Here is a 26260-nt window from a genome sequence, read left to right as displayed (position 1 = left end):
TGCTTCGTCACACCAGTGAGGACTGCTCTCTACTTCCCCAGCAACCCACAGACTGTTTGGAACTTGAGAGCAGGACTTGGCTCTCCAGCACAGGCCTAATGAAGTGTGTGTGACTTGCCATGAATGTTTGCCAAGCACATGAATCAGCCCAGCTGTGGACAGCACTGACCTTTTATGAAGCCCAAATCTGTCCCCTCTGACCTGACCCTCGGCCTCAGACTGTTTCTTCAGATACTGAAGGACGGCTACCCTACTTTCTAAGGCTCCTCTTGTACTGGATAAACTACCAAGCCCCTTCTGGCCTGTGATCCTGAGGCCATACTCCCAGCATTCCCTTCACTTAGTGTCAGAGTTCCTTCCACAGCATCCAATCTTAGAGCCTTAAAAACCATCAGACTCCCATTGAGGCTTCCCAAGTGAGATAAATGGCCTTTCGTTGGCTCGATGAACGAGAGACTACCGCTCACTCCGGCGGTCACTCTGATGAAGCTGTGCCTCCAAAGCCTGTTCTGGGGAGAAGTTCCAGGCCCTGGCCTTTCACCATGTTTTATGTCATGGAAAACGTCAGCCAAGCCATGCGCTTTGGGCTACGTCCCCGGTGCTGTAAGGAGGCCTGGGTCTATGTCAGGTCAGAAGACTCAGGCACCCAGAGCCACACTTTTCTGTGCCATCTCAGGGTTGCAGGATTAGAGCTCAGCACACCACCGGGCACGTTTGAGGTGCAGAAAAGCAGCCAGCTGCATCAAGGTGAAAGACAGGTGTCAAAAGACAGTTCCCAAAGTGACCTGATGTACAGCATTTTTCACCTCTGACATCCAAAGCAGAGGTCCTGCGCTTTTGATGTAAACCCCTACGGATCAGAAATACTCTGGCCAGATCCCAGTGCAGGGATCTGCAGCAAGTTCACACAGCATGTGGCCCATTTCCCTGCCTCACAGTCGAGGGAGAGAAACACTGATCCCATTTTTTACCGTTGGCTTCAGGAAATATCAGGACATATGCTGCTCTGCGTGTGTTCCTTCGACATCCAGAGTCTTCCTCAGCGTGAAGCAGAGACCAAGAAAGGTAGTAGGCATAGTAGCCAGACTCTGGGTTATTGAGAACTCCTCATACTTTGTGGGACACAGACAAAGTCTTTCTTGTTTGTTCTTTAGAGAGGATACATAGTCTTACTCTGCAGTCTAGGCTAGCCTTGAACTCACCTTGTGGCCCAGGCTGGTGACAATTCATGCCAGTCCTCCTGTCCCAGTCTCTCAGGTATGGGATTACAGATATGAGTCACCATGCCCCATTGGGCTAAGTTCCTTTAAGAAATTCCAGGCCCTGAGGGGCTTTGTACTGTCTAGTTTTATATAAACATGATATAGGGGAGAGTCATTTTAGAAGAGAGAAATCTCAATTAATACAATGCCCCTACTATAGCAAGCCTGTGGTGCATTGTGTTGATTGGTGATTAATGTGGGAGAACTGTTAAGCTCACTTGTGGGTGGAGTCAGCCCTGGGCTGGCGGACCTGGGTTCTCTTAAGAAAGCAGGCTGAGCAGTCATGACGATCAAACTGGTAGCAGGACCCTCCATAGTCACTGCATCAGCTCCTGCCTCCAGCTTCCTGGTTTGTTTGAGCTCCTGTCCTCACTTCCCTCAGCAGTGGAGTGTGGCCCGAGAGTTGGAAACTGAAAGAAACCATTCCTCCCAGCGCTTCTTTTGCTCATGGTGTTCTTTCTCCACAACGGAGAGCTAAGACAGGCTTACAGACTGAAGATGCCCCAGATGTGTGGCTTCCTCTGTACCCAGCACAGCTCTCTTGTCCTCAGTCCGTCAACACCTATCAATGTGGAAGTGAATGGGGACAGGGCAGACTGCAGGGGGCAGAGGAAGCAGAGCGACTCTTTAAAGGTTACTGTGGTGGTTAGGGAAACTCTAGAGGAGATGTGCTTCCTGCAGAAGTAGAGACACACCTGCAGATGGGCATTACGTGCTGAGAAGTAAGAGAAGAGGAAGGGTCAAGGATGACAGGTTTGAGGTCTGAGCAACTGGTGGGTAGCAGTTGTACATATTGGGAAGGAAGCGGCCAGAAAGAAGAGGCCTAGACTGGAAATAAGTTGCAATCAAGAGGCTTGGACTGTTCTGCTTTGAACGTATCGAGCTTGAGACTTCTTAGACAAGCAATAGAAAGCCGGTAGACATCAAGTTTGAGATTCGAAGAATACAGCACCGGCTGTCTACTCTTACAAGGCATCAATGCATACATGGTATTTAAAACAATTGTGCCACAGACAACAAACAAGAGAATGAAAAACCAGAAAGGAGCTCTTCTGGGGCCAAGCATCAGGTTATGACTGCACACACAGATCAAGCACAGATGTCAGAAAAAGGCCAGAGGAGTGGACAGTGGTCATAACTGCCAAGAAGTAGATGATCAAGAAGGAAAGAATAATATTCACAAGTAGTGGAAATCTGGGTACCAGTAGCCTACAGGGAGAGAACCGCAAAACTAACAGGCGGGAAGGCAGACTTACTTTTCACTGTGGGTCAAGGGCTGTACCAGGTGCAAATGCCACCTATTTGGAATATAAATAAGATAACTTAGAGAGGAGAGCAAGTGGGGAGGCCATTGGAGATATAACCTACTGTGGCTGAGCTTGGTCCTCCTCGGCGCACTGCCTATAAACAATCTGTGTCTGCACTGTCCTGCGTGTCCTTTTCATGACTTTACCGATCCTATTTATGCCCAGATCTTAGACTGGAAAGAGAAGGTCTTCAAGAACTTTCTCGCTATGAGCTATTAGGTGCTAGTTGGTCCCACAACCCCAAAGCCAGCTCAGAGTGGTAAATAGGAGCCTTAGGAAGAGAGGAGAGGCTAACAGGAAGAAGGGACAAGGAGAAGAGGAATCAGGTCAGCCTGGAGCAGCAGGAGTTTGCAAAGGTGGAAGAAAGACCACAAAAGTACCAGCTATGCTGGGTGCTAAGACACACAATACAGGAGAGACTCAGGACTAAAGAAGGGCAGCCTTCAGGGCTCCCTGTCACTCTTGGGGAACAGTTCAAACTGCTAGGCCCTCTTTGGTCTGGCTTCTGCCCACCCTTCAGCTCACACTGACCTCCTTCAGTACAACCCCCAAACTCCGGCCCATGCTGCTCCCACCGCTGAAATACTTTCCCTGTCTCCTCCCCATCAGGCCTCACTGCCTAACAGTCTCTGAACACAACTGCATCATAATGCCAAACCAAGTTAGCCACCTCTCTTTGTGCTTTTAAAGCATTTCCCACATCTCACCCTCTCTTATTTACCTCAGTATTCCCAGCATCCCACTCAAGGCCTAGTGCAAAGCAGCTAAGGGACAACGGGTTTAAGATCTAAGCTCATCCCCAAAGTCCAGGACGACTCCAGAAACAGTGCTGCCTTCTTCTCACTGGAATTCTTCCTGCCCCCACACAGAGTTATCCCTAAGCCCATACCACTTCCTGTGTTTGCTATGCCTTACAGTAAGTCTGAAGAACCATGATCCAAAGAGGATACAAGTTGGGGATGCAAAAGAACGTTCTAGAAAAAAAACCCTTAGGTTTAAGACTGGAAAAATAGCCAGGATCTGGAGAGCTGAAGAATCCTCAGAGGCACATGTAAGATTCCAGAATGTAATCAACATTTAGAAGAACCATCCCTGAGATCCCTGTCCATCCTGAGGAAGACTCAACTGTGCGCTTTCTCTCTGGTCTCAGCACACTGCTGGGAGCAGCCGTCTAGGCCTCCAGTTGCAGTGCCAAGCCTCCCTAGCACCGTTTGCCCCCTCTAGATAGGAACATATATGCCAGGCCTGGCTATTTCCTCACCACCAGTGGTCTGGCCACTTTGAATCATGCAATAGGTTCTGGGAAGCTTTGCTCCGTACTGCTACGCACAAGCAACAATGACCACTTCTTCCTAGGCCTCCCTCCGTTCAGTGACCCTGCCCAGGTCTAGGCTCCAGGTAATTCCTGCTCACTTGGAAAGGTGGATACAGGGCCTAGAGGATTCTAACATCAAGCCTTACAAAGTGCGGCAAGATCCTGGCTGAGTTAAGAGGCAGACTCTTTGAGATTTAGCCAAAGGTCAATGAAGACATTGCTCCTAGGGGAAAATTTATTTTTTTTTTTCTGACATGAATCAAGAATCCAGAGACTTTTCCAAGTGAGCTCTCATCCAGGGGCTCTCAGGTCCCCTTGGACTTCACAAAACTCAGCCTAAAACTGCTCTAGACATTTTACCAATTAGAGCCAGTATTCCCCTGGTTGGGGATTTCTGTCCCTCTCGGTAGACACAGCACTGGCTTCCTGGCTTTGTGCTGCTCTTGCTTTGTGACTCTCTATAAAATTCCTGTTCTGTTCATGCTCTGTCTTTCACTCCTACCAAAGCCCCACACAGATGGCTACCAGATTAACAACGGCCAGCAATGGGTGACAATAGGACCTATCTATTTCCTTATTACAAGGGGGACTCCTGACTTCTCTAACACAAGAGCAGTGGGAAAGCAGTGTGCTGTTTTCTTTCCCTCGAAACCAAGAAGCATCCTGACCTTTGAACCTGCCCTTTAGACTCACTATCTCTGCTGTGTTATAATCAGTGCTGGTATTCAGAAGAAAGGGAGGCAAGATATAGCTATCCAAAGCTTCTTTTATTAGGAAAAGCTTCTCTTACGGCTTCTCAAAGGGCGAGGGAGAGACCTACCAGAAACCAGGATGCACGGGCAAGAGACAAGGATATGGCCTGAGACAAGTTTCAGGGCTGTCATCATCAAGATAAAAAGTAAAACCAGTGCTGGGCTTGGACAGCAGATTCCACAGGCCCAGAGAGCTGTGACCACCTTCATTAACCTTAGGGCCCTCCAACAGGAAGGGATACAACTGCCCAGTTCTAGGGCCTCGTTGCAGAATTCGTAATCTCTTTTGCTTCCTGGAATCACTATGTCCCAGTTGCCCGCTATAGACCATCCCATCAAATAACCCGCTGGCCTGGAGCAGTGGCCCATCACCGCCATTCTGGTGCCGCTGTTCATTCTGGTAACAAGGCTATGGTGTCAGTGAGCACTCAGCGGGGACGGGGTGAAGATATGACCCTTCCTGTCCCAGGTAGCATCAACCCACCTTGACAGAGATGTGGCCATGGGCTTGGGGAAGGTGGGCAGCCAAGAACCAGTCCCCAGGTAAGGGACTGCTGACGTTAAAGATGCCTGAGGTTCTGTTGGGCAGTGTCCAGCTGAGGGTCAGAGAGAAAACCCCAGGCACAGCCGTGTCTGCTGGGAAGTGTGTGTGCAGTGGATTGATGACGGGAGGTGCTCCAGATCGGAAATACCTGGGGGACAAGAAGTAAGAAGAGAGAAAAGCAGACAGTGGGGCAGGAATTGGGAAGCAGGCTAAAAAAAGGAACTGTCACTAGTGAAACAAACGGATTCCCTATACTGACATATACCACAAAATGACTCCAGGTCAAGGGGCCAAAGGGCAGCTGAGACACTCACAGTAGTTACAAGTGCTCAGGTGGCAGAGGTCATGGCCTCCAGTCACACTTTAACCTGGATAAGGGTCAAGGCCAGGGTCAAGAGGCATGTTTAGATTCCCCCAAAAGTCATAATCCAATTGGAATGTGACTAGGGTTGGAAATTGGGGTTGCAGAAGGGTAATTCAAACACTCACACAGTCACACTTTGGTCTGGGCAGTGGTCCCCAAAGGTTCCTCCTTGCTCCTTGAAGATGATGAGGTTCCAAACAGCCAGGAACGTGTCCTCAGGAACTCGGAAGTGGAAGAGCTCAGTACTGGCAAAGGAGCGGAATGGGCTGAGCTTGCGGGGTGAGCAGGTGGAGTAATCAGTCAGGAAGAGGCCTCCTGGGAAGCAGAGGGAGGGAGAGCCTGTCCGTTAGGTGGCAGGTATGCCCATTGTCTCACCAGCCACCAAGTCAACAGCAGCACTTTCTGCCAGCCAGGAGCTGTGGCCTGTGCTGCCCTAGTGTCATCTGGCTTATTCCTCACAAAGCCTCATTCTTAAAAAACTCATATTGCAAAAACGAAACCCTGATGATTTAAACCTACCGCTCTGCATTTGACTTCACAGCAGCTCACTCACTCAGAAGGAACTGTTCTCACCCACCAAACCTAACAAAACAGTGTGCAAGTGTGTATGTGCATGTGTGCGTGTGTGTGCCTGTATTCACGCATGTGTGTATGTGTATGTGTGTGTGCATGTGTGTGTGTCTGTGTGTGCATGTGTGTATGTGTGCGTGTGTTTATGTGTGTATGTGTGTGTTTATGTGTGTATGTGTGTGTATGTGTGCGTGTGTTTATGTGTGTATGTGTGTATATGTGTGCATGTGTGTGTTTATGTGTGTATGTGTTTGTTTATGTATGTGTGCGTTTATGTGTGTATGTGTGTATGTGTGTGTTTATGTGTGTATATGTGTGTATATGTGTGTGTATGTGTGTGTGTTTGTGTGTGTGTGTGTGTGTGTGTGTTGGCATAGGCTCCTAAGCCACTGAGCAAGCTAGAACTCCACCTGTGGGGCTTGGGAGTCAGCACAGAACTGTGTAACTTGTTTGTTTTCTGCCCTTTTCTATTCCCCAGTGGTTAGAAGCAGCAAAAATTCTCAGAAGCTTCACAAGAGCTGTCTGTATACCAGCTCGGGGCAGAAGACGGGAGGGGAAGGTGTGGCGAGGTTGCAAGGGAGCTGCTTGGGTGGCAGAGTCCAGAACAGGGGCTGGCAGGCCACCCTGGCAGTGCCCAAGAAAGGAGAGTGATCAGACTCTCTAGAGTCAAAATGAGTAGCCAGGGATGTTCTCCCAGAGGGAGGTCCTGGAAGGCAGTCATTCAAGGGACCCAGTGGCATCCGACATCACTTGGGACGATTTGGAGTAGGGGTGTGGAGGAGGTGGTTATCTCTAGCTGAAATGCTGATTCCCTGATCACTGTTGTCAGGAGCGGAGCCAGGGTGGGCAGGAAAGGCCTAGGCAGACAAGCACATGAGGATGAGTGGAAGCCACTGGCCAGAGAGGCTCAAAGGCCATGACAGCACCAAAGGAAGGACGGCTGTTCCATAGCTCATATGATAGGAGAGGGTGCTCCAACATGCAGACAAACTGTCCCCACATACGCTGTGCGTTCGCTCTCTCTCTTGTACTCTCTCTCTCCCTTTCTGTTCCCTCCCCCATCCCCCTCTCCCTCCCCCTCTCCCTTCTTCAGAACAGTTCCAAAGAAGCCCAGGAATATATCCCCGAACGGATAAAAAGCTGGGGAAACTCAAGCATCTTCAAGACAGAGTAGAGAGAGGTTGGAGGGAGGGCCCTCAGCTACACAAGAAACACCTGTAAGGCTTACCTAATCCGATGATCTCTACCTCTGGAGATGGGAGCAATGACCCCCCAAAACAAGGTATTTAAAGTAACAGAGATGGAGCAGCAGGGAAAAGGTGGCCGCTGAAGGAGTGTGCTAAAGAGGCACACTCAAGAGGTGAGGACTTAAATGAGTGGAAGCCGCTGGCCAGAGTGGCTCAAAGGCCATGACAGCATCAAAGGAAAGACTGCTGTTCCAACCAGATGATCAATTTCAACAAGAAAAAGGGCCGCCCTGAAAGCTGAGCACTGCCCAGGCGCACAGGGAGGCTCAGAACTGAACTCAGACGAAGTGCGGCGGACTAAGTAATGGAGAAGACAGCTAGGGAGCCTGCCTCTCACAACGGGGAGCAGAGGACCAACACTGAATAGCCTTGAAGACTATTGTTGTGGAAAATAAGGGCTCTGGAGCGCCCTCTGCTGGGGTTAGGGAAGGGATGCTCCTCCTAAAGCTAGTACCAGACAAGCACAAAGAGTTTGCTTTTGGCCTGGAGAATCTGGACCTGCCTAAGCCAACCTCAACAAAGCAGGGGCTATGGGGGATCACAAGATGTACTACTTGCTGGAAAAGGAGTGAAGAGCAGCTTAGAAATTTGGGGGAAATGTAGAAGGAGTTGGAGGCAGGGTGGATCCTTGGGAAACAGTCCTCTCCACCTCATGCCTTGATTTGGAATTTTAACAGGGCCTACCAGAACCATGTCCCAGGGAAAGCATGTCTATGCAAGTCTAAATGAGCCTGTCCTGACGTCCCTTCTACAATAACGTGAAAGTGCTTCTTCACAACCTAAGTCGTGTGTGTGTGTGTATGTGTGCGTGTGTGCGTGTATGTGTGCGTGTGTGTGTGTGAGTGTGTGTGTGAGCAAAACCAAAACCAAAAGCTAACTGCCAGCTGCTTCTGCAAGTGTCAAACCTGCCCTGTAGACAAAATAAATGTCCCCTTCATCCTGGGTCCTTCCTTCCAAAAGACTGGGTGGACGGATGAGTAAGAAGCTCTCAAGGTCCAGGGAGATGATCAGTGGGTAAGAAAATTTGCTATGAGAACCTGAGTTGAAATCCCCAATACCCACATTTGAAGAAGGAAGAGGAAGGAAGAGGAGAAGGAAAAAGAGGAGGAGGGAGGAGGACAAAGGAGGGGGGAGGAAGAGGGAGGAGGAGGACAGAGGAGGAAGAGGGAGGAAGAGGAGGGAGGAGGAGGTTGTCTACCATGACCACACATGCCTGTGCATGTACAATAAAGGCAGGTGGGTGACAGGAGCTTTGGGTTCAATGATAGTCTCCAGGGAATAAAGTAGCCTCTAGCCTCAGTAAATACACACACGATGTACACATTCACACACACACACACACACACACACACACACACACACACACACACCCCTAACACTTCCTTCCAGCCTAGGAACTACCTGCTTCTAAAAGTAGCACTTTGGTTATGTGTTCACCAGAGGAACGGGCCAAGCTGAGAAGTGTGTGGGCCATACAACGCTTCCTCACCTTCACACAATCATATACGCACCCCAAAGACATATTGGCTCACGTACATTCAGATACAATACATGTCACCAATATGTCACCATGAATACATGGCACACACGCACCATTCCCAGGTCCCTGCTACACACACAAGTTCTTGGTACCCACGCATCTCTGCAGACTGTGGCCCTAGGGCGGCACTGATCTCAGCCCTGGACATTGAGCAGGCCCACTGAGATCACAGAAATCCTCCTCCACCCACAGCTGTGGCTAGCTGTTATGGCCAAAAGCCGTGAGACAATCTCCATTCTTGCTACAGAGCCACTCAGCAAAGGTGGCTTGGGCTGAGGCCATGAACACTAACCATTTCATGACAGGGCCATTAGCCCCTTAGGCTAGGACCCTCTCTGCTTCTCTCACTCCAAGCATTAAGAGCCTGGACCACTCTACCACCTAACCAAGTGACTTCCTGGACTAGATGATGCCTGTAGGTTGGCGCCTGGCAAGTGGGAAACAGTTTATGAAAGAGATTATGCTTTGGGCCAACGGAGGGATACTTCAATCAAGTATTGTAGTCAGAGGAAGAGGGGAAGGAGACAACCAATGTGTCATAGGAATTAGGAAACCTTGTTTCTAGCCCCACTATAGTCATTTTTGTATAATGCAACTTTGAGCAAACTGCTCCCTCGCTGAGCCAGTTTCCCCATCTGTAGAATTGTGCCCAGGTTCAGTCATGCTTTAAAAGTATCAAGAACTACCCTAGCCCAGTGATGCTTGCTGGGAAAAGACCCAGCACAAGAAGAACGTTCATTATAATGGCAAATAACCCATGGCCATCTATTTAATGCAACATATTATCTTTTTTAGCCCCCCCCCTTAAAAATGTGTTTGTTATCTCAAAGGTTTAGGCTACAATGTCTCCATGTCTCAGGCTACAATAGAGGCTTCTAAAGTGGGACTAGGTCATCTCCATAAAACTTTGGAAAAACAAAAGGAAGAGAGCCCCCAAGACTTCCCAGGGAAAGACAGGTTCAAGGAGTCAGACTAGACACCGGGAAAGGAGATCTCCCAGTCTCTTGAGGTCTATTAGCCACCTGCTGAACTACCTGAGAGCTTCTGTCTTACCCACTCTTGAAGGCTGCCAATTCATCTCTGTTAAGCCCATTTCTCGCCCTTATCCACACAACCACCACCACCACCACCACCACCACCACCACCACCACCACCACCTGCCACCACCACCACCACCACCACCACCTGCCACCACCACCACTCACCACTGCTGAGGCCACTTCTTCCTCAGTGACCAAGCTCACCAAGTCCCACCTCTCCTGACTCTTTCCAAACCAACCCTCCCTGGAACACTGTCCCTTCCACTTCTGCACTCACCAGCCCCTGGACCAAGGACAGAAAACAGCAACAGCAGCAATAGGGCTGGTGGCAGCTGGAGCCCAGACCTGAGTCGAGGCTGGGAGAGGGGCAGAGTATGAGATAGGCGGGGGCCCAGTGGAAGAGACTTGGGCAAACACAGAGAGGGGGGCAAAGACTGAGCTATTGGGTGGCGCTGAACTGAGCACCGGGGCTCAAACAAGGGCAGGAGGTGTGATGGAAGGAGTGGGTGTGATGGAGACGGAATCAAGGGCTGGGGCTGGGCTAGGGGCTTAAGCAAACGTTGGGAATGGGACAGGGGCAGATGCTGGGCTGGGAATTGTGACAAGGGGTGGAACAAGGGCCGAGGCGGAGATAGCGGCCAGGCTGGGGACAGGGACCGGGGTTGGAATGGGGAACTGGACCTGGGCATTCGCTGGGACACTGGCCTGGGCCTGGACAGGTTTGGGAAGCGGGACGAGGGCGTGGCTGGAGGCCAAGGCTGAGATTGGGATAGGATGAGGGGCCGGGACAAGGGCTGGGCCATGGCCCGGGGCGGGGGCGGGGCCGGCCAGGCCAGCACGGGACGCTCTTAGAGCTGACCCGCGGCTCCGCTCCCCACCCCCGGGGGGTGGCCTCTGGCGTCCTCGCGGGCTCGGGGCTGGGACCGGGACCTGGGGAGGAGTTCAGGCCTGGGCGACTCCGGGCTGCGCTGAACCGGCGATAAGCAGGCCCCGCGGCGGCCTCGGCATGACGTTCTCCTGGCGCTCCGCCCCGCGCCCCATCGATTGGTCCCTCTCAGCAAAGCCCGCCCCTACCCAATTCTATTGGCCTCTAACTGAAGCCCTGCCGCGCTGCCTACCTGAGAGCCTCTGTCTCACCCTAACCACCCAGCCGGGGTGACCTCTCAGGTCTACAACGTCCCGGGAACGTCGCTCACACATCGTGATACAGGAACCTTCCAGAAATTCACAAAACCAGGCTCCTCTCGGGCCATGTTCCTCCCATTCCTATGTTTGCACAGCCTACAGAGACTCACTCAACTCTGATCCCAACTAGATCCAAAGCAGCCCTCAGCCACGCAGATGACCAGAAAACTTCTGTTGCCCGGGAGACTACTTGGTATTTCTGTTGCTCCGGTGATCGAAGCCTGCCCTGGGTTCTAGAGCACATCCTTCATTTGGCCCCGGACCTCTCCTACCCTTTACTGCCCTTCGTCAACTCGGGCCAGAGTCCCTTTGCTGCAGGTGCCCAAGTCTCCCCAAACAAACATAACACAACAAGGTCTCTCACTTACCACCTACAGTCGGGCTCAGCAGCAAAACCATTCCCTAGGTCAGGATCAATACTTCCCCCTCAAACCCAGCTAAAGATCCTGACCTATGGACTTGGAACCACCAGGCCTAAGCCCAGAGGTATGTAGTTTTTCCAATAGCCCTCCACCCCAACCCTTTACTCCACTCCCTTTCCTAACACCGTCTGTCCTTCCCCACACATCTTCACCCACTTTCTCATTATCCTACCTCTGCCCCTTTCCTAATTTGTCCTCTTTACAAAGACTCCAGTGAAAGTAATTACTTTAAAAAAAAAAAACGTTCATTTTATTTTATGTGTATGGGTGTGTTTGCCTGCGTGTATATCCGTACACCACATGTGTACAATGCCTGTGGAGGCCAGGAGAGAGGAGTCAGAGCCCTTGAGACTAGAACAGACTGTTGTGAGTTGCCATGTGGATGTTGGGGATTAAACCCAGGTCTTCTGCTAAGAGATCTCTCGAAGAAGCTTAAGACACAATATCTTAAGGTATCTGCTGCAGTCTCTGAAGCGCAGGGTAAACTACAGATCAGTGGAACACAGGACCCTCAAGTTACAAATGATGACAGATGTGCAGATGGCAGAGTCTGTTTTGGAAGCCCTAGTGGTGGCACTGGCCTGTAATCCCAGTTCTTGGGAAGCAGAGGCAGGAGAATTATTGCCAGTTCAAAGCCCAGCTTGGTCCAAATTCTAGGTCAGCCAGGGCTATATAGTGCTCCATGATAGAGCACCTTAGTAGCATATAAAGGCCCTCAGGTCATTCCTTAGCACTCGAAAGGGTCCTGGGACGGTGACTTGCATGCGAGAGCCAAGAGGCTTGGATGTAATTCATTAGGCTGGTTCAGAAGGTTTTGTGTGTTCAAGAGATCTTGCTGGAGTAGGAAAGAGAGCTTCCCTCTTGGATCTTTCTAGGGTAAATTCTGCATCCTCCCTTTTCACGGCATCCTGGAGATAAGCCATCCGTTCTGTCCCAGTGTGTTACATTACCTCTCTCCCAAGCTCATCTGGATCCAATGAGCACATGGTGCCTGAGTAAGGCTTAGTTCCGGCTGTTTATAAAATGTGTCCTGAATGAAAGGCTGAGTGCATGAATATGCTGGGGGAGAGGGCGGGAGGGTCGACGGTACTATACAGCCAGGCAGAAGATAATGAGAACATGAATGAACTGGGGGGGAGGGGGATGAGAAAGAGAGAGATACGGGGGGGGGGGGAGAGAGAGAGAGAGAGAGAGAGAGAGAGAGAGAGAGAGAGATTTGGGGAGTATTTGGAAGATTGGGAGTGGTTCTAGTTGCAGATGGCACTACAGAAGACTAGAGTGATACATGCATTTCCAAGTTTGAAGCCTGTGGGACTTCCCGTTGGAAATACCTAGTATGGCGTACCTAAAGCGCAAGGGAACAATGAGATCTGAGTTAGAGATGCAGATGTAGAAGCCAGAGGCAGCCAGGCCTGGCGATACACGTTTAAAATGCCATCCTCGTGAGGATGGGGCCGGAGTCCTATAAGGTGTTCAGAAAGAGCCCGGGCTACATAGAAACCTGGTCCGGGCTATAAGGCCTTCAAAAGAAAGAGAGGGGAGAGAGAGGTAGGAGGGAGCGCAAGTGGACACAGCAGGTAGTTGGAAGTAGTTGAAACCTTGAACATAGATGAGATTAAGGGAGGAGGCTGGTACCTCTGGGCAAAAAGTGTGTGTACTGTGGCATTCCCCTGCGCTCTTGGACGTCAACCCCACTCAGGCATTCCGCCACACTCTGCACTTGGACTGGCAAAGTGCAAGGGGCTCCCTCCTGGGGAATGGTCCCCTGATACCATCTCCTGATGAGATTCTGACCTCTTCTGTCGTTCTGTCTTCAAATTCCAGCTCCCTGCCAACCTACAATAGTATGCCATGGGGGACGGGGAGAGGGGTGGGGTAGTACATGAGAGACCTTCCTGGCACTGCACCCTGAAAGTCAGACTTCTTTCTTCCTTCTAATGCCTTAGGTGCACTAATCATTTTTTCCTTCTCCTGTACCATCTGTAAACCCTGGGGCTCTGCTCTGACTTGCAGACCCTTTAGCCCCAGCCTAATGGAGACTGTACCTTATTCTGCCACTAGATGGAAGCAGATAAGACCTCAGAAGGCCCTCCGGCCACTCAGGATGCAAAGAAACACCCTTCTTTAACAGTCCCCCATGCTGAAGACTTGCCTGAGGCCACTACCCCTGAAAGTCCCCCGCACCTTTTGAGCTCACAGGAGTATTTCCAGCCTCCAAAAGTCCACTCTAAAACATATCCTTCCCTCGATCTTGGCACCAAGGACTCTGAGGACCTCCAGGATCCTTCTGTCTCTGAAACGCCTTTAAAGTTGGATACTGCCAATCTTCCTTCCACACCATCTCAATCGTCTGCCCAGTCTGTGATCTCCCTAGAAAGAGCCATCTCTAAGATCCCTTTGGATGATTTCATCTATGAGAATTCTATCTCTGAAGTCCAAGAAGAACCTCTTCCGCTCTCACCAACCACCGATATCTCTAAGTATGAGTATCCTATCTCCGACGTCCAAGAAGAACCTCTTCCGCTCTCACCAACCACCAATATCTCTAAGTATGAGGATTCTATCTCCGACGTCCAAGAAGAACCTCTTGAGGACACACCAACAGCCGATATCTCTGAGACTGAGTATTCTATCTCCGACGTCCAAGAAGAACCTCTTGAGCCCCCACCAACAGCCGATATCCCTGAGAGTGAGGATTATATCTCCGATGACCACGAAGAACCTCTTGAGCCCCCACCAACAGCTGATATCCCTGAGTCCTCCTATGAGTTTATCTCTGATAAAGTCCCACAGACCCAGGTCCCTGAATCTGAGCCCTTTCCAAAGCACTCCGTTCCAGAACCTTCCGCCCAAGCCAAGGAGGCCGCATCTGCAGACGAAGAGGAAGCAGAGGAAGAAGAGCTGACAGGGGGCACTAGTAAGACTGCTGCGGCCGGATCTGAGCATCATGCGAGGAAGAAGAAGGAGAAAAGAGGTGGCGGTAACTGTTCCTACCTCTCCCCTGTTCCTGTGGCTTTGGCACTACCTTCGATTTACCCAGAAGTGGGGGACTGGGTTACTCTCGAGTATGAGTCCTCAGTCTTAAGGCCCTTTCTCTCCCCTCTGGTTACTCAGCCCCTCCCTTCCCAGGTTGTGAAAGCCGCCCAGTGGTCCCTGCTAAGCGGGCAGAGCTGGTGGAAATGGCTAAGGCAATGCACAGAAAGCAGTTTGATGATCAGGTGAACGATCTTTTCCAATGGGAGAAGAATTCATCCCTGAAGGCCATCCAGACAGGTGAGCCCAGGTGGCCTTCTAGAGGCCTATCGCAGGCCCACGGACAGCTTCCAATCCAACAGATTTGGGAACCTGCCTCTTCAGTGTGGAAATGGCCATGCCACCTGCCTGGAAACTGGAAGGGGAGCAGGTGGGCTATCCTGGAAAGAACAGTGGAGATTTCATATGAGGTCCGAGTAGCAATAGATAGGAGTACTAAAGTAACTAAAGTTGTTCCCAACAGAAGAGTCGGAGGCCAGCCCCAAATACAGTACCTTGATAGTCTAGACCAGGGCAACCCTAAGGTCCCAGGACCTTGGACAGTTTCTAGGAACCTTGTCCCCATATGAATATGTCAAAAAGATTTTGGTCCTTTATTCCACTCCACTGCTAAATTCATGAGCATGAGTACCCTAAACCCTGGAGGGGTCCTTTCTATTCAAATCTTCTATAAGGATAACCTTGAACTTCCGAGCCTCCTGCTTCTCCCTCCTGAGTGCTGGGGTTACGTGTGTGTGCCCACAGCTGGCTTTACGTGGTGCTGGGGTTTGGGGTGTGCTGGACAAGCACATTGCCCACTGAGCTATATCCCCAGTGCAAGGAGAACTCCTTACAGTCTTGTGAGTGGAAGCAGCATCTCTGTAATGGGTGTGTAGATGAGCCATGTAAACACGGGGCACACTATGTGTAAGTATGTCTGCCTGTGCTCCTGGGTTTCACAATCTATAGGGATTATTAATCTCAGTAAGAGGGCCACTCTGATCCCCTGGGATTCTGGACTTTCTAGGTGAATTCAGTAGATAGCACCACATCTGCTTGAGCCTTCGTACTTCTGCTCATGGTTACGATGGAAATGTGTCAACAAGGTTAAGATACAGAGACAACTAGGACATCCTATATCCTGTCTTCCTTCACGTGATTTATCCAGCCCCACTTCCACCCATGGATCCTCTCCCCTTCATCCCTATTTTTTTTAAGGTTCTCAACTTTATTACTGGACAAACACCCTAATTTAGACACAAGCAAGTCTCCAGGTTAAAAATGTTGAACTCCATCCAATAGGATGGCTCGACGACCACAATGAGTATAAACCCTCAGCCTTGCCGTTGTGTGGATCCTTACAGACCCAGCTTCGTTCCCCTCCGGTGTCTTCTCCTAGAGGTGTGCCTGATTATGTTACCAGCTTTCATCCGAATCCACTGAGGAATAGGACGACTTTGCTTTTGTTTCTTGGCAGGAATCGCTTGATTCTGAAAGTCTTGTGAGACGGCATGGCGAGAAGCCCACTCGGACATAGTGCACAGGATGGCGGAGGAAAGGAGAAGGGCGTCTCTATTATTTTTAAAGTCTCATTTGTTTCAGGGTTTCCACGGGTAGCGAAATCTCTGTTTAGTTAGCATCTAACACTGCTTCTTTCTTTGTTTTTTTGTGGTTTTTTTTGTTTTTGTTTTGTTTTTTGCAAATTCAGGTTCTGTCCAGTCCCTTTTTTGCTCTTTTAGAGCCTCCTGTCCACCCCTTACTATTTAGCATCTCTAACTCTCTTCTTGGTTTTAAATGTCTGTTTTCCTGCATAAACAAATGGTTTGTGCACTTAATCCTACACTAAGCTGTCTGAGGTCTGTATCCTTCTGATGTTGAAGACCTTGGTTCAAGACTCCCTAAGACTCTATGTGGTGTGCAGAGAGATGTGAAATGTGAGCTCTTCCTAAGTTCTTCTTTCAACACTTATTATACGCCAACCATATCCAAGCACTGAGTTTCGGTTGTGCAAGCAGTGGGACAAGAAAGGCCTCAAGGATAAAACTGTCCCTCAATCGCACAGTGAGACCCTGTCTCAAAAACAAAACCAAGATCTCTCAGATAATGTGCACTCTAGTAAGCAAGGCCGATAAGTAAAATGGCAATTATAATTTAGGCCAACAAATTGCTATGCTCAGGGTTCTGCAGGGACAGAGGAAAGAGGCACCTACTTTTGGTGCTAGACTAAAAAGCATTGGAAAGAAAGACTGACAGAGTTAATATCTGTAAGGGGATAAGGAACAGTCAGGCTGGGTGTGCTGCACTTGGAAGGCTGAGGCAGGAGGATCACACCTTTGAGGATATCGCTGTCTGTATGGTGAGTTCCAGGCCCAGCCTAGATGGCATAGCAAAAAGAGCCTAGCAGAATAGAAATTTAAGTAAAACGAACGGATTTGACAAGACAAGAGATCTTAGAGGGCTGCAGTGTTTTGCCTGGGGTAAGAATGTTGGGGGGCTGGGGATTTTGCTCAGTGGTAGAGCGCTTACCTAGGAAGCGCAAGGCCCTGGGTTCGGTCCCCAGCTCCGAAAAAAAGAACCAAAAAAAAAAAAAAAGAATGTTGGTGGGGTCCCTAGCTCAGCTCTGGAAATACAGAACCGCGCAGGCGTCTTTGTGCCCACGTGAATGAGTCACTGTCACATCCCAAGGGCACCTGAGAATCACCAAAATACTTTAAATAGGACAATGACACGCACATCTGTGCTTTTAAATGGCCACTTTGGCAGCAGAATAGACTGCAGATGGCAAGACCGGACACAGGAAGACCACACTGAAACACCAGTGGTAATCAAGGACCTTGCTGGGTGAAGCGGGAGAGACACAGATAGAGAAGGAAGAGCTGATGATTGGATGGCTGGATGTGCAGAATGAGTTGAGAAAGATGAACTACCTGGAGTGACATTTGGCTTAAGTGTCTGCCTGGACGAACAGGGTGCCTGAAACAGCAGGCGTGAGCACAAAGCTCGTGAGCTGAGGGCCAACAGCCTCCTCTGCCTGCCTAGTCCACTTCTGACCAGAAGTGAGTTTGGAACCAGCGAATGGAACCCAGAGCTGGATCCCAACTTTCCCACATTAGGGCATAGAATAGAGTAAGACGGCATTAGAATCTGAGGGATTCTCTCCAGCCTCTCCTCATACTTTTCATCTGAACGCTGGCTGGTTACTGATTCCCACACTCGTGCTTAGACTGGCCGAGCTTTGAGCTTCGCATGGACTCAGGCTCATGTAGGCACACCACAAGCTAGGTTTAGCTTTCGTAGAGTTCAGAACGTCTCTGGTAGAGTCCTGGTTCTGTCCACACCCATTGTGACCTTGCTCTCAACCAAACATTCCGGGTAGAGCAGGGACCTGGCACTGCAGACAGACTGCATCAATCCAGAAGCGGCCAAGCCAAAAGACACACCTGAGCAGGTTTTAGACCCTTAGGAATTATGGGTAAGCTAAGAACACCTGGGCTGAGGTGCAGAATTGTGGATTATGCCATGGTAGGAGTTTGTTCAGTCCGTCAGTCAGGAGGTCTATACTCTCTGGCATCTCTTTCACAGCAGGATTAGAAATATAGATTAAAAAATAGAGACCCTTCCCTTGTGACAACTATTAGAAGAGCTGCCGTTTGGGTTGAGACCTCTAACAGGCATGAGTCCTATAGCTACCAGTCCCTCATGGGGACTCAGGCAAGACTCTGAACTAGAAGTTGGGATGGTTTCTGCTCTCATGAAGAAGCAGGAGGCTGTCCAGCTCTCCTGTCACCTCTGCCTAGCCCTGTCCTCGACTTGTGATAGGACTTGCCATGAAGCTGAACTCTTTCAGACACCACGGCTAAAACCAGAATCTTGTAACCGCCTGCTACTGCCCACATTCAGAGATACTGGCTTCCCTTTCCTTTCCAGCCGCTCCTTCCGTTCCTCACAGCTTAGATTATTTTGGTCTTACGGTCATGAATTCTGACGGGGCCCCTTTCTCCTGCTCTCTGGAGAGGCCTCGGCCACCCGCCCCTCTCAGAATCATAGAGGGCATTGGTTACATCACACTAGAGCACAGGGGCATTGCAGAAGTGTCGCCCTGGCCACTGAGGGAGCAGGTATCCCCACCTCCTCTTCACACTAGGTCTGGCCAACTTGCAACCTCCCTCCGGGGTCCTTCACTAGCCATCCTCCTCATGAGCCAATTCCCACCACCTGCTGCCCCCTTGGCCAGTTAGCTTATCTCTTGTTCACCGTCGACACTTCAGAAAGGTTGGACTCTGGCATGGAGAGGGGAGGAGGTAAGAAACCCTATGGTCACAAGGGCCTCGTGTTCACCTCCAACGTTATCTACAATCTTCCCTGCCTCAAAACTGAAGCCTGCCTTCAGTTATCTCTCATAGGCCGATACAGAGTGGATCCCGGGATGGGAAGGGAACCGTTGATTCTTTGAGATAAGAAAATTAAAAAAAAGGGGTTGGGGATTTAGCTCAGTGGTAGAGCGCTTGCCTAGGAAGCGCAAGGCCCTGGGTTCGATCCCCAGCTCCGAAAAAAAGAACCAAAAAAAAAAAAGAAAATTAAAAAAAAATAATGAAAGTAAGAACCAGAGGTGGGCAGGGTGAGGTGGTGAGTTCCCAACCCCCCACTCCAGGGGACCCATCTGAACACTTGTAGGGAGTTGAGGACTTTTTCCTTTTTCACTCTTCCCTACTACTCCCTCTATACGTAGGTATCTACATTGGCTGGCGCTGCCCACATTATTTATGGGACTGTTTCCGGATAGGAGATGAGTCTAAGTGCTTTTGTGGACATTTGTTGAAAGAACACCAGATCATCTCAGGTAGGAAAGAAGTTACCAGACTCTTGTCAAATACGGAGGGGCTACTGTATTCTGTGTCTTGGAGGGAGAGACAGAGACAGAGACAGAGATGAATATGAACTGGGGAGAGATCTGCATAGAAAGATCAGGTCCTGCCTGGTGGTGCTGGTTTCTAATGCTCCCCCATCTCCATTCTCCAAGATCTGTCCGTGCCCTGCAGTGTAAGCCAGTGCAGGTGCCTCATGTTTTGTTTCATCCCATCACGCCCGGAGGAGGTGGGTGAGTTCTGGCTCAAGAAACGAGCCACCTTCGACCCCAAGGCCTGGAGGGCCCAATGTCGCTGTAAACACACTCATGAAGAGCACGCAGCCACTGGATCTCATCCCTGCAGGCACCGTGGTAACTTGAGCAAAGGGGTGTTCCAGTGGGGTGAAGGGAATATGGGGTGAAGACAGGTGTGTGGTAAGGAAGAGGCGAGGTACCGTAATTCCTTATATTCTTTTGCCCTAGGCTGTTACTGCAACTCCTTTGAGTCTAATTTCCTCTGTGCGGCTTGCGACCGGCGCTGGGAGGAGCACGAAACTTTCTTTGAGACTGAGGAGACCAAGCGAAGAGGAAAAAGACCTTATGGTGAGGGAACAACAGGGGACAGGGGGCTATGCCAGCATCTGTAAGCAGACAGCCGGGCAGGAAGCCACTCCCACCCTCTCCGTATCCTCTCCAGCCAGGTCTTACGTCCTGCCCACCCTCACACCTGTGTCTGCATGGCTTTCCATCCCCAGGGGCAGACTAGGTGCCTTTTGCAGAGATACCTGCCCTTCAAGATGTCATCTGCACCAACTTTACCCTGAGGCCCTCCAGATGCAGGGTCTCTGGCTGCCCAGTTCCCACTGTAGATTCCTTGCACTCCCTGGCCCAAGCGACCTCCATCCTGACTCTACGTCTGTCCCCCCACACCTGACCCTTTCGCCTCTGCTCTTTCTTCCTCCAGGGACAAACACTGCCAAGAACCGGCACAGGCCCTTCTGAGCTTGGCCACGATCAACAATAAAGTGGAAGCCAATAGAATCTGACCTGGCTCTATATGGAACAGGTAGCATCAAGACTCAGTTTCCAGTCAGCTCCAACTCCAGGCAAGAGATAGCACCGAGCAGAATGAAGGCTGACGCCAGCCATCTTCCCCTATCTGGGCCACATTCAAGCTCCTGGCCTTGACACCAGGAGACTGGCTTCAAGAGAGCCAAAAGCAGAGAGAATAGACTAGGCAGGGGCTTGTTGTGTGGCTGGGTTCCATAAGGCAAAGCCATTGAACTTAGTAGGTCTTTGGAGACGCTGCCATGGTGGAAGGAAACACCAAATACCCACGAATTTGAAGGAGTCTCTTCAAGGAGGTTGGGTAAGAAGTAGAGGAAAGAAATCCGACAACACCCTGAGTGGGCTGTAGATCAAGGTAGCGACTTTTTAAGAAGGAGCAGGGGAGGAGGCCCCTATGCAAAAGGATCCTGAAGGCTGAAGAAGAGAGGAGAGATGCTTGGTGAGACAAGAGCTCAGATGTGGAAGAAAGAGAGTGAGGTTAGGGCAGAGCTTGTGCTCTGATGAAGAGACACTTCACTTGTTTTGTTTTTTTGTTTTTTCTTTTCTTTTTTCGGAGCTGGGGACCGAACCCAGGGTCTTGCGCTTGCTAGGCAAGCGCTCTACCACTGAGCTAAATCCCCAACCTCGACACTTCACTTGTTAAAGCACAAAAGGAAGTGTGAGCTGCAGGGAGTAGAACTCCGAGGTTGCCTTCTGATGATATCTACATTCCCGGTGAAAGGGAACTGGTGGCTCAGTGGGCAGTGGGAGACTGAACAGGAAAGGTGAGCATCAGGAAAGGCTAATGTGGGGGACCAGAGGAAACGGCAGCACATGCAGAGGCCAGGATTCATGTGGATGGAAGTGAGAGTCTGATAGAGAAGAAAGGAAAAGTGTTGATTAGTGGGTGCACATGGCATTCTGTCCGGATAGTGGGGGGAACAAAGGCAAAAGACATGGGACTAAGGAAGTGAAGGGAGATGTCTCAAATGGACAGATTCGACATCAGGGAACAACTGCTAGGTGGTGGGGGCCATCAAAGGGATAAGGAATCTTGTTTGAGGTCCAGGAGCAGGTGTGTGGCATGCGCTGCAGCACAGGGCTCGCAGAACAGGCAGATTGCAGAGAGCAGCTGCAGGTGATGGCGGGTGTTTGGAATAAGGAGTCCAGGTCAGGGTCAAGTTTGAGTCAGGATCAAAATTGTGACTGTTAGGGAGTGACAGAACTCCATAGGTGATTTTATGGCCACAGGATAGTCTGACACTGGTGGGTTTGGGGATGCGAGGTTTCCCCTTTGCCACATCTACAAAACAATCAGTGTTGTCTGCTCTGTGTCAAAATCCAAAGAAATATCCAGCTACAGAGCTCAGCCCTCATCAGATCTCCACCCTCTTGGCATCCCAGCCCCACTTATCTCTTGCCCTTCTCGACTTTCAAGTCTCACATCTAGGGCAAGGTGACCCTACATAGTTAGAAAGGTCATTTGTCTTTGCAAAGGAAGGGATGCAGCCTAGGTTGCTAGGACCCCAGGGCAAAAATCATAAGGTCGAGTATCAACCCTCTGAAGACAGAAGGGTTTTTCTAATAATATAACTATATAAAAGAGACTTGCTAACTCCAGAAGTTTCTCAACGTTGGTTGTATGTGTTGTTGTGATAATCCTATAAAACAAATTTGGTTAATAGAGTTACTGTGATTAGGTCACTGGGGACACAGTGTGTAGCCATTGCAAAGTGTATAAACTACAATAATCTGGAAAACGTAACAAGAAGCATGTCGTTTATTACTGTATATAAAGAGCTTCAGAACAGTGGAACACCAAATACTCAGCAAACAACTGTTGGACATCTATGTATCAGACCATGTGCAAAAACAAAACAGCCTCTACAGATACAATGTTAACTTACATTATTGCGCCAGTCCAGACCTCGCCAGGTGGTGTGTACCTAGGGGGTTGCTGTGTAGACCAGACTGGACTGGAAACCATGAGTGATCCTCCTGCCTCTGCTGCTTAAGGGAAATACTGTGCTTCTTATTTCAAAATATGAAGCAGAAATGGGGAGATGGTTCAATGCTTGAGTGCTTGCTACTCTTTTTTTTTTTTTTCCGGAGCTGGGGACCGAACCCAGGGTCTTGCGCTTGCTAGGCAAGCGCTCTACCACTGAGCTAAATCCCCAACCCCGAGTGCTTGCTACTCTTGCAGAGGACTGAAACTTGGTTCACATCTGGAGGCTCACACCACCTGTATATAACTCCAGCTCTAGGGAATCCCCAGCACCCTCTTCTGGCCTCTGCAGCCACCCATGTGAACATGCGCATAACACCTACACACATACATATACATCTTTAGGGGCTGGAGAAATGGCTAAGCAGTTGATATATACTGATCTTGGAGAGCACTGAAACTCAGCTACCAACATCTACATCAAGTGGTTCCCAACAGCCTGTAACTCCAGCTCCAGGACATCCTATGCCTTATACACCCATGAACACCTGCACACATATGCACATAACTCACAGGCAGTCACACATACACAATTTTTGTATAAAAAATACACACACACATGGGGTTGGGGATTTAGCTCAGTGGTAGAGCGCTTGCCTAGCAAGCGCAAGGCCCTGGGTTCGGTCCCCAGCTCCGAAAAAAAGAAAAAAGAAAAAAAAATACACACACACACACATACACACACAAGCGCAAACATGCCTCACTGAAAATGCCGGATACAGAGACGTCACTGCACACTACTTAAACGAAGTGGAGAAAAAAATGTAATGTATAATATAGCATACATCCTCACCCGCTTAAGAAAAAAAAATGCCCTGAAAACTGCGTGATACTAATGGGAGAGCAAGAACAAGGAAGAAATTACCTTAATTTTTTTTTTATGATGTGGACCTCAGCTTAATTTTTAAAAGATATTTTCATACAATGTTTTAAATCTTTGGAGTGATCTAAAAGCTGGACTTAAGACTAGGTAACTACCCTACAGATTAAAAAGACCGGGTCCCAGTTCACTTTGAGCCCCGCCCATGTGACTTCTGGAGCCAATAAATACCGAATGTCCTCAGAACTCCGCCCTCCTGTCCAATGCGGAGATGTGTCTGCAGTACTTTTGTGCCGCAGGTGGCAAGGCCCCGCCCTCTTCCCCCACTAGTTGGGGTCAGAGCTAAAAGGGACAGGCGGAGAACGAGCAAATCCCGCCCACTCAGGAATCACAACCTATGGTTGGTCAAGGTGGTGAACCTGAGTCCATTAGGAAAATATCCCACCCCTAGGTTTAGTCCTTCCAATGGCATGGGAACGCATCTCTGAGTGAAACTGCGTAGGGACCCAATGGAAAAAGAATTTTCACGCTACCAAACAAAAATTGGCCCTGCGTTCGCAGAGGCAGCCAATGACATGCACAACGGGACCCGCCCCTCCAGCGGTCACGGCCAATGGGGCTGCACCTGCAGGCGACAAACTCGGGAAGATGGCTGCTGCTGTGCTGCTGGCCGTGGGTATGCGCGCCGCGCACAGAACCCTAGCGGCCGCGGGGTCCCGGGGGGCGCAGGTGAGAAGCAGCCAGAGGGACGAGGGGTCTTGCAGGCACTGGCGCGTTCCGGGGCCCGCAGGCGCGGCGCGCAGCCCGGCGGAGCCACTGCCTCTACCAAGGGACAAATTCAGGGACTCTGTGGGCAGGTCCGACTCCAGTCCCCGAGAGAAACGACCGCTTCCGGGAACAGCTGGGGAGTCTCAGTGAGGTGGAGCGGGTGCTGCCATCCGGGCGCCTGCTCCAGGCTGCCTCAACCATGCCCCTTGCAGGAAGTGAGCGCTTCCTTCTGGGAGCTAGCCGGCTGTCTTCCTCGAACTCTGGCCCTATAACGTACACCAGTTTTTGTTCCTTCATCTTCCACCCCACCACCACACGCAGCCGCGATCTAATTTACCCCACCGTTTCTCTTCAGTGTAACACACTGACTCCAGCCCTCTGAACCGGTGGGAAACTAGGATATTCCCACCTCCTATCCCCTCTGTTACAGCCTGGTTCACTTAGCTGAACTCTTACGTAACTCTGCGGATTCACATGACTGGAATTAAAAATCCAGTGTAGAAGCCAAGCATGGTGGCACATTCCTATAATCCCGGCATTTGGGAAACTGAGGCAAGCAGAATTATCACAACTTTGCCAGCTTGGCCTGCAGAGCAACAATAACAGGAAAGCTAGGTGCGCAGTAAGATTTGATACCCAACTTCGATCAACCAGTGTCAGGACAAATGTATTAAAAGCCTAAATTAAGTAATGAGGCTTAAAGATCAGAAAACACATAGTATTAATAAATGGAAACACTAGAGAGCTTCAAGCCCTTTTAGAATGGGACTCAAACCATGCTTCGAAGTTGTCAGGGGATTCATCTGATGTATTCAAGAACAGCTTACCAACTGAGGTCTCAGTGTTGTTTTGCTTGCTTTTGAGGACAGGGTCTTATGTATCCCACATCAGCCTAGAGTTTCTACGTAGCTGATCCTCCAGCCCCCTATCCTAGGTGCTGGAATTAGCACCAGGATGTACAGATGTACAGCTCCAGATGTACATCTCCACACCCAGATGGAGACCTCACTCTTGAAACTGCCATTCTGGGCCTCTTTACTTTTATGGTACAGATTTCTTAGGCACAGTTAAAGGACTCAGTTGCTTCCTAGGTAGGAATTACCACGTGCTCTGTGACCATGTCCACCATCACCTGGCCTACCCTTTGTTGCCCAAGCTCCGAAACCCAGGAATCTTTCCCTGGAGTGGAAGCACTAATGGGTTCATAGAAGAGTGAAGTTACTAACACTCTCAGAGCCCAGCTTCTTCCAATCCCAATTAAGTGTGTGGGAAAATTACTGCCAGCTTTCTCCCTTGGGGTCACCTGCCCCACCCTCAGGTCCGAGGAAATGCAGGTATGTCTGACGGGAGTGAAGTGGCCAAGGCCCAGAAAGCAGTTCCTGGAGGAGCGGCGCCAACCATCTTCTCCCGGATTTTGGACCGGAGCCTCCCAGCTGACATTCTATATGAAGATCAGCAGGTGGGGGTCCCCTTAGGGCCCAGCCCTCTTAAGAATGTCACAGGTGCAGTGGCACCTGATGGCCTGAGGAAGTAACACTGATCTCTCACCTGTCACCGCTCCCAGTGCCTAGTGTTCCGAGATGTAGCCCCTCAGGCTCCTGTGCACTTCCTGGTCATTCCTAGAAAGCCCATTCCTCGAATTAGCCAGGCTGAAGAAGACGACCAACAGGTGAGGCGAACAGGGTCAGTGGCTTGTCTGGGTGGAGCAGTGGATGAAGCTAGTGGTTTGACTCCTATGGGGAGAGCTACCTCTGCCTCTGCCCTCTCCCCTTAGCTTCTAGGACACTTACTCCTCGTGGCCAAGAAGATAGCACAGGCGGAGGGTCTGAAAGATGGGTATCGACTTGGTGAGTGGCTTTTGACCATGAATCCCTATAACTCGATGGTGATCTTTCTTTTGTTTCCAGCCCTCCCGTGACCCTGGTCCCTAACCTCAAGCTCTGTTTCAGTGGTTAACGATGGGAAGATGGGCGCACAATCTGTGTACCACCTGCACATTCACGTACTCGGAGGCCGGCAACTGCAGTGGCCACCTGGTTAAACCTGCCAGCTGCCCTGGGACCGCGGGCCTGGATGCTTGGATGGAGAACCGGAAAAGGGATCCTGTGATGTTAATAAACGTATTTCCCCCTCCGATTTTGCATCCCTGTCTTCAATATGTAACAAATCTATGTCAAAAAGGTGAAAGAAAATTGATTCGGGCCTATGAGCTCT

The 26260-nt window shown here is 50.1% G+C and overlaps 3 protein-coding genes across 20 annotated transcripts in view; 2 read left to right on the top strand and 1 right to left on the bottom strand.

Annotated features, from left to right (window-relative positions):
• The window catches only part of Tmem8b (transmembrane protein 8B), a 29161-nt gene extending 17836 nt beyond the window's left edge, over positions 1-11325 (bottom strand). The window contains exons 1-4 of one of the 12 annotated variants that reach the window (XM_087549202.1): positions 11060-11254; positions 10219-10297; positions 5670-5859; positions 5121-5328 (exon numbers count right to left, since the gene is read on the bottom strand). Coding sequence is in view for 1 of the 12 variants with exons in the window: in NM_001427449.2 (NP_001414378.1) it covers positions 5121-5328; positions 5670-5859; positions 10219-10744 (924 nt within the window). In the remaining 11 variants the exon portion in view is untranslated. 12 annotated transcript variants of the gene reach the window in all.
• On the top strand, positions 11054-20447 carry Fam221b (family with sequence similarity 221, member B). 6 transcript variants are annotated; one of them, XM_087548225.1, is made up of 7 exons: positions 11373-11612; positions 13610-14522; positions 14663-14821; positions 19290-19400; positions 19581-19778; positions 19890-20009; positions 20371-20447. In XM_087548225.1, the coding sequence occupies exons 1-7, from the start codon at positions 11580-11582 to the stop codon at positions 20406-20408; spliced, it is 1572 nt and encodes a 523-aa protein (XP_087404351.1). In that variant the 5' UTR covers positions 11373-11579; the 3' UTR covers positions 20409-20447.
• Positions 20448-23911: 3464 nt separating this feature from the next.
• On the top strand, positions 23912-26182 carry Hint2 (histidine triad nucleotide binding protein 2). Of its 2 annotated transcripts, NM_001107955.2 has the most exons (5): positions 23927-24007; positions 25365-25505; positions 25611-25715; positions 25821-25893; positions 25996-26182. In NM_001107955.2, exons 1-5 carry the CDS (start codon positions 23927-23929, stop codon positions 26085-26087), a joined length of 492 nt encoding a protein of 163 aa, NP_001101425.2. In that variant the 3' UTR covers positions 26088-26182. The 2 variants fall into 2 exon arrangements, with proteins under 2 accessions (XP_087405335.1, NP_001101425.2); XM_087549209.1 differs by lacking the exon at positions 25821-25893 and having other exon boundaries at positions 23912-24007; positions 25954-26182.
• The last annotated feature ends 78 nt before the right edge of the window (positions 26183-26260 follow it).

The sequence above is a fragment of the Rattus norvegicus genome, chromosome 5 (genome assembly GCF_021556685.1).
Source record: "Rattus norvegicus strain SHRSP/BbbUtx chromosome 5, alternate assembly SHRSP_T2T, whole genome shotgun sequence".
Lineage (NCBI taxonomy): Eukaryota > Metazoa > Chordata > Mammalia > Rodentia > Muridae > Rattus > Rattus norvegicus.
This window is presented reverse-complemented; position numbering and strand designations above follow the sequence as displayed.